The 12,209-nt window shown below is 36.9% G+C and overlaps 2 protein-coding genes across 2 annotated transcripts; both read left to right on the top strand.

The window, feature by feature from the left end:
• The first annotated feature begins 6,042 nt into the window (after positions 1–6,042).
• Positions 6,043–8,605, top strand: LOC103518813 (lipase 1-like). Its single transcript, XM_008483898.3, has 3 exons — positions 6,043–6,159; positions 7,271–7,416; positions 8,054–8,605. The coding sequence occupies exons 1-3, from the start codon at positions 6,090–6,092 to the stop codon at positions 8,282–8,284; spliced, it is 447 nt and encodes a 148-aa protein (XP_008482120.2). The 5' UTR covers positions 6,043–6,089; the 3' UTR covers positions 8,285–8,605.
• Positions 8,606–10,423: 1,818 nt separating this feature from the next.
• Positions 10,424–11,738, top strand: LOC103518814 (lipase 3-like). Its single transcript, XM_026830515.1, has 3 exons — positions 10,424–10,563; positions 10,900–11,140; positions 11,559–11,738. Exons 1-3 carry the CDS (start codon positions 10,505–10,507, stop codon positions 11,736–11,738), a joined length of 480 nt encoding a protein of 159 aa, XP_026686316.1. The 5' UTR covers positions 10,424–10,504.
• Positions 11,739–12,209: the final 471 nt, after the last annotated feature.

The following is a 12,209-nucleotide window of genomic DNA, read 5'->3' as shown; positions in this document are numbered from 1 at the left end:
GTACGAAGACTAATGGAAAACACAATGTCACCTTCACCTAATAGACGTATCATACCTAGTAGTATTCATATTGTAAACAATTTACACAAAGAAGTAAATGAGCACACTCCACCAGAGCAATAATACCTGGAAGAAGCACAAACATTGCACTTAATTTACGATTAATACGTTTCTTTCTTTTCTTACTAGTTACTGGACTTACTAGCAATCTAGCATAACTGTTCACCTCGTAGGGAACTATAACGAAGTCACCTGGGCATGGAAATATCCAGGCGAGTTCCGACCATTGAACTACGGGAAGAAGAAGAACCTGGAAAAGTACGGAGTGGAGAAAATGCCCCCGTACCCTATTGGTAATGTGACCGTTCCTACAGCCATCTATTATACCTGCTGCAATGACTTCCTAGGATCTGCCAAAGTAAGAAATCTTTGATCGTCATCTATCAAACTTGGTATTGGTATAAGTAGGGCCTTCGACTTTAGTAAAAAATTCAAAATAATTATTCTTTATGACATTATGATACAATGAACGTGTTCTATTATTAGAATTAAAAGTTGTCATAATCAGATATGATCAAGTAAGAAATCAGGGTGTTTCAGTTCTTGTTCAGCTTTGTCAATTGATATGATCAACTACTAAACCAGGGCCTGTTTTAGTTCTTGATCAGCGTGGATCAAATAATAACTCAGGTGTAGGTAAGATCCCAATTTGAGCCTACCTTCCTAACTAATACGACTGTACAACGCTTGAGGGTTGATGCAGGACCTAAAGGGCTACCAGAAAAAGCTATCTGGACGGATCCGATTTTCAACAGGGGCGGAGTTATGAAGGATTTTCTGTTTTTCAACATATTTCACACCTTGTCCCTTTAAAACGCCTTTATCTCTTGAACCAATAAAGATAATAAAAAACTGATCGCACCATTAAAAAGAACACGAAATTTACTAAAAGATAAGATTCCTTGTTTTGGTTAAACCCTCCCTCAAACACAACCAGAGGCTTGAGAAAAAGATTTTTTTTGTATGTCTTTAAAAACTACCATTTTTTCAGTTCGATTTTTCTTTAAGTTTCCACTAAAACCCATTGAATTTCTCCTGATAGAAAAGTGCCTCTTTTTGTCCTCTTTAATTCCATTATCTTGAAATTTTTGAGAAATCATTATTTACGGAGATATTAACGATACAAAAGGAGAATCCGTCAATTTCCTACGTTACTATAGTAAGTAAACCAGTTCAGTATGGACCTGCATAAATAATATTGTGCAAAAATACCAAAATCCTTCATCACTAATTTAACGTAGATAAGTACCTAATGTATGTAGGTACCTACTCGAGGAACAACATGTACCTATGTCACTAGCAGAAGGTCAATGTGAGTAAATGGTAACGTAAAGCCAAGAAAAATGAGGACAATACCTACAGAGAAAAACTTATTGAATACCTGAGCGAGCACTGATACATTTAATGAGCGACTACTGAAAACTGTGAGCAACTACTGGTGTTTTTCAGAAAATATTTTTAATCTCAATTTAATTATTGTAATGAGGGCACAAAAAAATTTAAATAATTATTTTCGGAAGGAAAACCCTTTAAACTATTCATTCAAGCTCAATTTGTGTACAATAACTAAATTTTAAACAATTGGGAGTGTATTGAATACGAGAATTCTCTTAACTGAGCGACTACCGGTACAGTGACTGTGTACAATAACTAAATTTTAAACAATTGGGAGTGTATTGAATACGAGAATTCTCTTAACTGAGCGACTACCGGTACAGTGACCCGTTGCTGAAACCACTTTAGCTGAAAATATTTCTCGGACCGTTGATTTTGTTCGAATTACCTATTATTTTCAAAGTTATTATTTACCTATACTAGTGTGTTTTCTAACATTTCTTACATACGAGTATCTATCTTTGAAATTTCTAGTCACCAACACAAATTATTGTTTACCAAAGACGCTTTATAATACAATAATTCTTCCTCCTAAAACCTTTAAAGTTGTAAAAGATCTTTTATTCAACATGTCTTCTAAAACTTCACCTCTAACCATGGCGCTATCACGTTCTTTTGTTTTAAAGATGAATTGATTTGTTTATTAGTATTGTTTATGACTTGCACTGCACTTTTCTCACTCATAATAGAAGATTATTAGGTATACGTTACTGATGTCTAGCTAGCTACGCTAAGGAACGTTAAAATAGATATTAAGGAGCGCGGTAGCGCTCCGCCCCGCCAAGTCAAAAAAGTTTCACCGCGTATTGGGTAGAAATGGGGAAAATAATTATGAGGTGTAACTACGAGTACTTACTTTTAGCCTATCTGACGAAAACGCAAGTAATTCTTCAACAATAAAATCTGAACCTGGAGTTGCAGCACAGGTCCTGCAAAAAACCAAGCTCCCAAATGGAAAGAGCGAGGACCAATGTGTACAATACCAACGATGTTGCTGAACACTCGTATGTTACCAGTATAAATGATACGAAACGTTTTCTCAGACCAAACAAAGAATTAAAATTTGATATTCATCTTTAAAAATGACATCCAATTATCAAATATTTATACACAAACATCATGATGATGGAGAGAAAGTGTGGCGAGTACGAATATAATCCAGGAAGGCAAAAATTAAATGTTCATCATCAGTCATAATTGTCTGTCAAAAACTAACAAAATACGCGATTGATAACCCGAGTAGGTACCGAATTTGTACTTGTACCTATCAAGGAAGTTTACGCATCATACCAGTAGGTAATGACATCAACACAGATGGCAATAGACTCTCAGAAGTCTCACATAATCGACAAAAAGATCTACCCAATAAGGTGCTGAAATCTAAGCAATTGAGCTTTCCGTTCCAGCTTTTCTCTCTTTTATAAGATATACATATGTAGTTCCTTCTAACAAATAATTAATCAACCGTTCTTTATGAGTTATCTTTGTTAACAAATAATATTCCAAAGGAAATCGCATGTCGGGACTTAATCAATACTTTTTATCGAGATATCCGCAAGGAGGAAATGGACCCCGTATTCAAATCTCAGACTTGCCAGTTTAGCCCGAAGGTGTCGGATTACCTTTATCAAACAAAAGAATGTGAAGCGAACACTCTGGCTCGAACAAAACACTACCGTCTGATACAACATTGTTTGATAGATTAGAACTGCAAGTAGGTAGATTGCTCTCGACAAAGAAATATCCGGGCCTCAGGAAATTCGTTATCAAGAGACTGGTTATACGCCATAGCCATATCAGCAAATATTTTCTACTGATACCCAGACTCTCTAGAAGAGAGGAAGTTGCTACAGCTTCACGATAAACACGCTTTGTTTTTTGGGGGGACGGATCGAAAAATATGCAAAGGATATTACTATTTATGAAAAAACTATGTAGTTCTTGCGTCCTTGCATATTGGTAAGCAATAGATTGGGGTTTAGTTTGTGTGACTGCACCGACAGCCATATCCTGTGTTAGTAAATTCACATGGAAACTATCACATAACGTAAATTGTACAATGTATATGTACATACATAGACAGCACTAAACATATACCACCCAACTTGAGATATTGAGAAATCTGTGATCATACGTACAAGTATGCCACTAAAGACGGCGGATTCATGTGCAATGCTTTACGCCTATTTGAATGCCTGATACGGGAGGCTACTCCTCAGCTATGTGTAGTTAAAGAAATGTTTCTAGTTAAATTAAAAGAGACAATGCATCCACAGCCACACACACAGAAACGCCATAAAACTTTCCCACATTGAACAATTTATCTGTCGTAAATACTAAATACACTTCTACATATTATGAGAGTACTGAGTATATTTCACTCAAGGAGTTTCATCGGGTCTTTTAGGAGCCCTTAACCTCAACTATTGACCTCTAGTTGGAGGACATTGAGATCTTTCATTTCAAACTATGCCGGAATGAGTCAGCAGATAGGAATACGAACATAAATAGACGTTAAGAGTGCATTCAACAATATGAGCTATGGCCTCATGATTATGAATATCATGATTAGATAGAGGGGGAAATGAACTGTCTTGTGATCTATTATTATCAATGAATGCAACTAGTTCGTTAGGACCACATGTAGATCCTTCGAGCTTTTCATAAATTAATCACTTTATTGTTCAAGACGGAGATATGCTAAGTAGCTGAATGCAGACCTTCATACATAAGGCATTTATTACAGCAGTCTGTAAACAAAGTGCACACTTGCTAGTTGAATTCATAATGGACAGAAGGTACTTTGTAGTATAGGAATCAGGAGCACTTAGTACCTCATCATTCTGCTAGAATACTAATGAAGAAGAGGACCAATGTCACCCGGGAACTCAATGAACTCTCATCATTTCTGAAATGGGCACCCTTCTTATGTGCTTAGATATATTCAAATGTATAAAATTACGATAAACATGGGGCCAGCTAGTGCTTTCTGCAGCAAAGATCAGATTTCACCACAGTGCACCACCAATGGGTTGAATTCCAAGAACCAATAATATTATGGCGGACTTTGACTGAAAAATTTAATGTGCTAACATTGCTGAACGTGTTGAAAGAAAAACATCAGGTGAAATTGATACACTTATTGATAGAGATCTAGCTAGTCAGGAATTTGTCAGATCAGTGCCGAAGGAACAATAAATTAGATATTGGAAGAAAGTTCCAGATAGAACGGGCTCTAGTCTTGATTTTAAATCATTACATGAAAGTAAAATCGAAAAATCAAATCAAGAATAATAATAAACTGAATATTATAATATTAAACAAATTAGGTAGGTACATTACTGGTACATAGGTACTGATTTTCTCTAATCACGATCGAATAAACTACGGGCTAAAAAATTTCCGGAGGGACGGACCCAGCTTGTTAACGTTTGTTCAAGTGAACCAATTATTTTATTCAGTAAACTTGCCCTAATTAGAATAAGTAATACGTTCACAAGTCAATCCAATTTAGGTTCCCCCTGAAACAATTTCGGAAATACATATTAAGAAATGAAGAAACCCTGTTATCGACCTACGACCGACCTACATAGCTATTGGCAAAACTGGGTGACTTTAATCTCAAGTGATAAAAGTATTCTAAATCTTTGGTCAAAATCAACATACAACAAGGCCATTTCCTCAACATAATATCATACTAGATGATATACCAGATAGGAATATGTGTGCTTGGAAATCAACAACATATGTTAAGTCAAGACAAACTAAATTAAAAGTATGGAAGTCATGGAGCTTTAGCTGCTTTTTAAACAAGTTTGTCAAAGCTGATTGTGGTAAAGCTTTTTCCTCCTTAATTTTTTAACGTTTGTTCAAGTGAACCAATTATTTATTCAGTAAACTTGCCCTAATTAGAATAAGTAATACGTTCACAAGTCAATTCAATTTAGGTTCCCCCTGAAACAATTTCGGAAATACATATTAAGAAATGAAGAAACCCTGTTATCGACCTACGACCGACCTACATAGCTATTGGCAAAACTGGGTGACTTTAATCTCAAGTGATGAAAATATCTCAAATCTTTGCTTGAAGTTGATAGATGTTCAACGTTATTGTATAACTACCAAGGTTTTAGGAGACCAGGGTTTCACCCTCCATGTGAAGACAATCTACCCACCTCCTCAAATTTAACCTCACTCAGCTTGACTGGACCGAGAAAAACCTGTAGTTCGCGACCGCCCAGATGGTCACCCATCCGGATAAGCGCCACGTTGCTTAACTTCCGGGACATTTTCATTCGACATAAAGAGCTAAAATAGACCAATGATAAGTACAATCGATGAATAGAACATTGTATTATCTTTTGATTGATACGAGTACCTAGATGTTCAACGTTATTGTATAACTACCAAGGTTTTAGGAGACCAGGGTTTCACCCTCCATGTGAAGACAATCTACCCACCTCCTGAAATTTAACCTCACTCAGCTTGAGTGGACCCTGTAGTTCGCGACCGCCCAGATGGTCACCCATCCGGGTAAGCGCCACGTTACTAACCTTCCGTGATGTCCAATTGTCTAGGTCTAGATAATTCCTTATTGTCAATGTTTTCTGTCCCAACAGGATTCCGTGACTAAAATGTTGGACCGTCTTCCTACCGGGTCTTCTATATGGACTGTTCGACAGATGATCCAGAATTTGCGGTCAAGTAAGAAACATAACTATATCCATTCTCTTAGTCCAGCCACTCACAGCACTCACTATCAGGTAGACCTAACAGATACGGCTGGAAAGGTCCTCATGTCAGGTCTACCTGATATTTGATTAGCACACACACACTATCAGGTAGTCCTGACAGGCGGACCTACTCAGGTGTACCTGTCAGGTCTACCTGACACTTCATAGTGAGTGGCTGGCCTTGATACCTACTAGGGCTTTAGGCAAATCGACAATGTAATAATTAGACTAATTAGTGACGACCATCATAAGCCTGATGGAAACATGGCGTCGTGTCGCGGCTTTGCCAGGTACAAGACCGTTCGATTCTCGTGTTTACTTACATAGACACCAGGCTGAATGCATCCATTTGGACAGTCGGTGTTGTGATAGCAATAATATGCAAAGAAAAAACAGGTACCTACGAAATATCCTGAAACTACTTCAGTAAGTCATTCTAGGTGCTTACCTTAATTTTCGATTGATTTATTCTTCCCAGGCGAGTTCACGGACCGGTCGAAGGTAAGAATGACCTTTTCTTTTTTTTCTTTTGTTTTTGTTCGTTTGCATGCTTAAACTAGTGGACTTTTTGTGTTATTATTATGCAAAGAACTTGAAAAAACTAATTAAAACCTAAAATAATGACTAAAATGTATTTTTCATAAATAATTTGATGTGATTAACTACTGAAACCAGATTTTCTATCTTTGTTCAGTTGTTGCTCAGCTTTGAGCAAGCACTGAAACAGTGTGTTTTAGTGTTTGCTCAAACATGAGCAAGTACCGAAACAGTGTGTTTTAGTGGTTGCTCAAACATGAGCGAGTACTGAAGCAGCATGATTCATTAGTTAATAGAATAGAATATACAGACCATCATAAGCCTGATGGAAACATGGCGTCGTGTCGCGGCTTTGCCAGGTACAAGACCGTTCGATTCTCGTGTTTACTTACATAGATACCAGGCTGAATGCATCTATTGGACAGTCGGGGTTGTGATAACAATAATATGCAAAGAAAAACAGGTACCTACGAAATATCCTGAAACTACTTCAGTAAGTCATTCTAGGTGCTTACCTTAATTTTCGATTGATTTGTTCTTCCCAGGCGAGTTTCGACCATTGAACTACGGGAAGAAGAAGAACCTGGAAAAGTACGGAGTGGAGAAAATGCCTCCGTACCCTATTGGTAATGTGACCGTTCCTACAGCCATCTACTATACCTGCTGCAATGACTTCCTAGGATCTGCCAAAGTAAGTAATCTTTGATCGTCATCTATCAAACTTGGTATTGGTATAAGTAGGGCCTTCGACTTTTAGTAAACGACCTTTGTCACTGCGACCTGGTTAGATCTTTTGTGACTTTCTATCAAACTTACAGACAAACTCTTTTGACGGATGTGCGTCTATTATCTTGCTTTGTGGAATTAAATCTCTCTTTCCTCATTTTCCAATGACAGCTTGGTAGGTAACTCCTACATTTGTATTATTGTCTACCTTATTATAAGTTATCTTGCTTTGTGGAATTAAATCTCTCTTTCCTCATTTTCCAATGACAGCTTGGTAGGTACCTCCTACATTTGTATTATTGTCTACCTTATTATAAGTAGGTATGTAGGTACATACATTGCACAATGTACATGCATCATCCTAGCTTCCTTTCTTATTTCCAGGACTCTATCATATTGAAGAGTAAACTTCCCAACGTTATCCGATTCTATGAGATTTTATCTTGCTTTGTGGAATTAAATCTCTCTTTCCTCATTTTCCAATGACAGCTTGGTAGGTACCTCCTACATTTGTATTATTGTCTACATTATTATAAGTAGATATGTAGGTACATACATTCACAATGTACATGCATCATCCTAGCTTCCTATTTTATTTCCAGGACTCTATCATATTGAAGAGTAAACTTCCCAACGTTATCCGATTCTATGAGATTCCGAACAAAAAGTTTAACCACGGTGACTACCTCTGGGCCAAGGATAGTTATGACCTTCTCTACAAAGATGTCTTGAATCTGATTGATAAATACAGTGGATTAAAGGCTAAAAGCCGACGCCTTCATGGGTCTAAACGTCATTCTAAAGTCAAAAGAAAACTGCATGGAAATTCTTGAAAAGTTACTCAGCAATGAAGCGATAGATTTTCAACTACCAAAGCCTTTCTTGACAAAGTGTCTTCTTTTTGCGTCATGATTTTGCCTGTTATGACAACCGTGAGCATGTCATTATGTAGTACAGTAGGACTTCGATTATTTCAACTAATTGTGCCGGGGGTAGTTGAAATAATCGAGGTTCTGAGGTTCTACTGTATGTAGTGTGTACCTATATCTTTGGGTTTTACATGGTGTATGAATAATTATGTTCGAGTACCTACTTGTTCAATATGATCAAAACAAAAATACATACAAAATACTTAGCCAATGTTGTTATTGTTACTTGTTTGTGATGTTTATTTTTTCTTTTCCTAAATCAGTTTCTGTATTCCGTCATCCAAGTCTGTTATTATGGGATTAAATTTTGGGCCCGTGGTTAGATAAGCAGAACATTCTTCAACAATGTTATTCCACGGAATTACATTTTGTTTGCTTGTTTTACACGCTTGTGGTTTTCCAAGTCCTGTGTCAGCAATGTTGACCAAATGCCCGTGTACATCCTTGGAAATGTGATTGTTTCTTGTCTGCATCATTTATTTATATTTTTTTTTGTAAATTCTGTTGGTACATAATCCGATCCCCTATCTGATTGCCGCGTCAGTAAATTAATAGAATCAGTTTCTGTATTCCGTCATCCAAGTCTGTTATTATGGGATTAAATTTTGGGCCCGTGGTTAGATAAGCAGAACATTCTTCAACATTGTTATTCCACGGAATTACATTTTGTTTGCTTGTTTTACACGCTTGTGGTTTTCCAAGTCCTGTGTCAGCAATGTTGACCAAACGCCCATGTACATCCTTGGAAATGTGATTGTTTCTTGTCTGCATCATTTATTTATATTTTTTGTAAATTCTGTTGGTACATAATCCGATCCCTTATCTGATTGCCGCGTCAGTAAATTAATATGTCATACTAAGTACTATGTACTTACATAAGGGGATAATTTTTACTTTTTTATACTACTTAGCTACAAGTAAATAAACAGGTAAAGACTAAGGTAGATGTCCTGATTAAAGTCTGTCAATAGGTCATATCATAGGTGCAGTATTTTGAAGAGATTGAGGCGTTTGCGCATAAAAATGCAAATTAATCTTTAAGTTTAGTTAGGTAATTATTTGGAACAAGTTTACGTATATGTCTCTTAAGGAGTGTCTTATAATGCTGTTAATAAATCATTATCTGAAGAGTTAGGTTTTACTTGTTTTATATTATATCAAGTTTTCTATTATAAACTTACCTGTGTCAAAACGAAGAGAATTCGAATCAAAATGTCACTTGCAATAACATCATGTAACTGTTGCACAACTGGAATGTGCCAATTTAGGCATCTGTAAAAATGAAGAAGAGAAAGAACACATTAGTATAATTCAGTATAATATTTGAGAATTTACAATCAATAGATTTAATAGTCCATAAACAATGTATTACCGATCTAAAAGATGAAATGAAGGGTTTAAAAATTTCTACATAGATGGAGCTCGATAGTCCATAAACAATGTATTACCGATCTAAAAGATGAAATGAAGGGTTTAAAAATTTCTACATAGATGGAGCTCGAAATAATAATTGCACTAACACAAAGTTGGTACCATCTGAATCTTCTGATTGAACTGATCTCTCATCACCTCATCCCTCACCTCATCTTACCTGAGATGCAGACAGATGTCACGTAGGTAGGTATAATATTACTAGCTACGTACCTCATAATACCTACATCTATCTCACTAATTGCAGTATGAGTTTTTTCTAGGATAACTTGGAACTAACTGAATTGTTTAATGAAGAATGGCAGTCGCGCCCCAGATGATCAGTTTCATCCATGTGCTATCTGAAAGGTTGGCGGTAAAATGGTAGAAATCTATGGGGGCGACCTTGGGCTGGATCAGAGCTAGAGTGACAGTGGCCAATATGCGAGCTGCTAGTATGTGTATCCGAGGGGCTCGCTCAAGATTTATTTCAGGAGAGAGTCTCCTCGGATATGAAGATGGGGTGTCCTGGTGGGAGACAAAATGAAGAGAAGTGCCATAAGGTCAATGATAGAGTACCTATTTTGATTTAGATGATTTTTAGTGTTTATAATACAATATAAATGAGTTTCTATCTCTTAATGGCATGTTGTTTCAGTGTTTCACCTATGGAAGAAAGGCTACGATGTCTGGCTTTGGAACAGTCGCGGTAACATGTATAGTCGAGATCATGTCAACATAAGCTTTTCAGATGAGAAATTCTTTGACTTCACGTAAGTGTGTGATATGTTGTGATTTTTAATCACTATAGTTTGAGCTTTATGGGCAACCTATATGAGACCTATATGAGTTTGGTCAAGTAGGTACTAGGTACCACTTAGAAATTCCTAACCTCAGTAATTTTTCCGATGGTTCCAGAAATTTTAAGGGAAGGACGGATCTTTTTAATTTGTCCCCACTGTTCCGAATCTTGTAGGTTAAGAAATCATTAACTACTATTGTGAACCTTTGATTCCGAACCTTGTACAATGTAGATTATAAAATCATTAACGGTTTGAACCTTCTTTGAAGCTATTCCATAACAAGTCTCTTCCCGAATCACTTCACAGATTCCACGAGATCGGTATCTACGACACTACAGCTACCATTGACTACGTCCTGAATGTAACCGGCAAGAAAAAAGTCATCACGATAGGTCATTCGATGGGCACCACCAATGTCTTGGTTGCTGGAAGTTTGCGACCAGAGTATCAGAGCAAAATCAGCCTGAGTATCTTGTGGGCGCAAGCAGCCTTCCTGGGACACATGCACATGAAGTACATGATAGATGTTTTCTATAGTTTATTCGTAGTAAGTGATGTTGCCTTAAATTTTCAGAGCAATTAAATAGTCCTAAATAAAAATGGACGCGGGACACAAGGGATCAAGGAGAGACCGCCTTAACATAATAATAAGGTGATGTTGCGTCTTTAGGTAATACATAGTAGGTATGTCCCTCTTCCCGGAGGTCGATCTAGTACAGAAGACTTGAGATTCATGTCCTAGACTAGACAAGGAAGACTTGAGATTCATGTCCTAGACCAGAGCCTTTGGGCGAGCAAGGCAGTTTATCTATGGTCTGTGGATGGGTGATAACGTGGCTGAGCTTTGATCAGGGATTTCCTATTATAGGAATCCTAAATCCTTTACATATAATAATTCATTTATTTTTCTCTTTCATCACTCAATTTTCTTATGCTCACGCCAGTACATCTTTTATTGTTAACAGCGAGTACAGAATAATCGGCCTGCCAAAGATTTCTTCGTTCGTGGAAGGATGTTGGACCTATTCAAAGCATCAAGTTGTAGTAAAGGAGGATTTTTGAACCCATACTGCCTGATGGTCATGGAGGAGTTTTCCGGATCAGGGTCAAATCAATTCAACCAGGTATGTGCTAATCATAATTAAGTGAGCCAAAGTTACTCCTATTCCTGCTATAGTTGGCTTTATCCACTTTCATTCATAATGTCTTTCCTCTCCACCTCTCTCCCAGATTCTACTTAGTTATCTTTATTATTTTGTGATCATTCATGCTCAAAGTGTTTGTTTCTACAAATCTCATGTCTGATACTAATGAAAGACAGTGTGTTCAGTTAAGTTTAGTATGTGTTGGGTTATTAGGTTGGCAGCTGTTTCATTGTGTTCGACAATGACGTAAATTTAGTTTCCTTTTAGAAACTTTGTTTTGTGTTCAGCAGTTCCAGTGATATTGATCAATAACAAAACATTGCAGTCTGGCTCTACTTATTTGGTCCCTAAAAAATTATTCACCAGGATTACCTACCAGGACAATACTTAGACTAGATAATATTTTAGTTAAGAGTTTGAGACGAGACGTGTGTCAATTAAATCCAACCCATTAAAGAAATAGATGATAGA

Source organism: Diaphorina citri, unplaced genomic scaffold, assembly GCF_000475195.1.
Source record: "Diaphorina citri unplaced genomic scaffold, Diaci psyllid genome assembly version 1.1 scaffold2371, whole genome shotgun sequence".
Classification (NCBI taxonomy): domain Eukaryota; kingdom Metazoa; phylum Arthropoda; class Insecta; order Hemiptera; family Psyllidae; genus Diaphorina; species Diaphorina citri.
The sequence above is the reverse complement of the archived record's forward strand: the minus strand, read 5'-3'. Positions and strand labels throughout refer to the sequence as shown.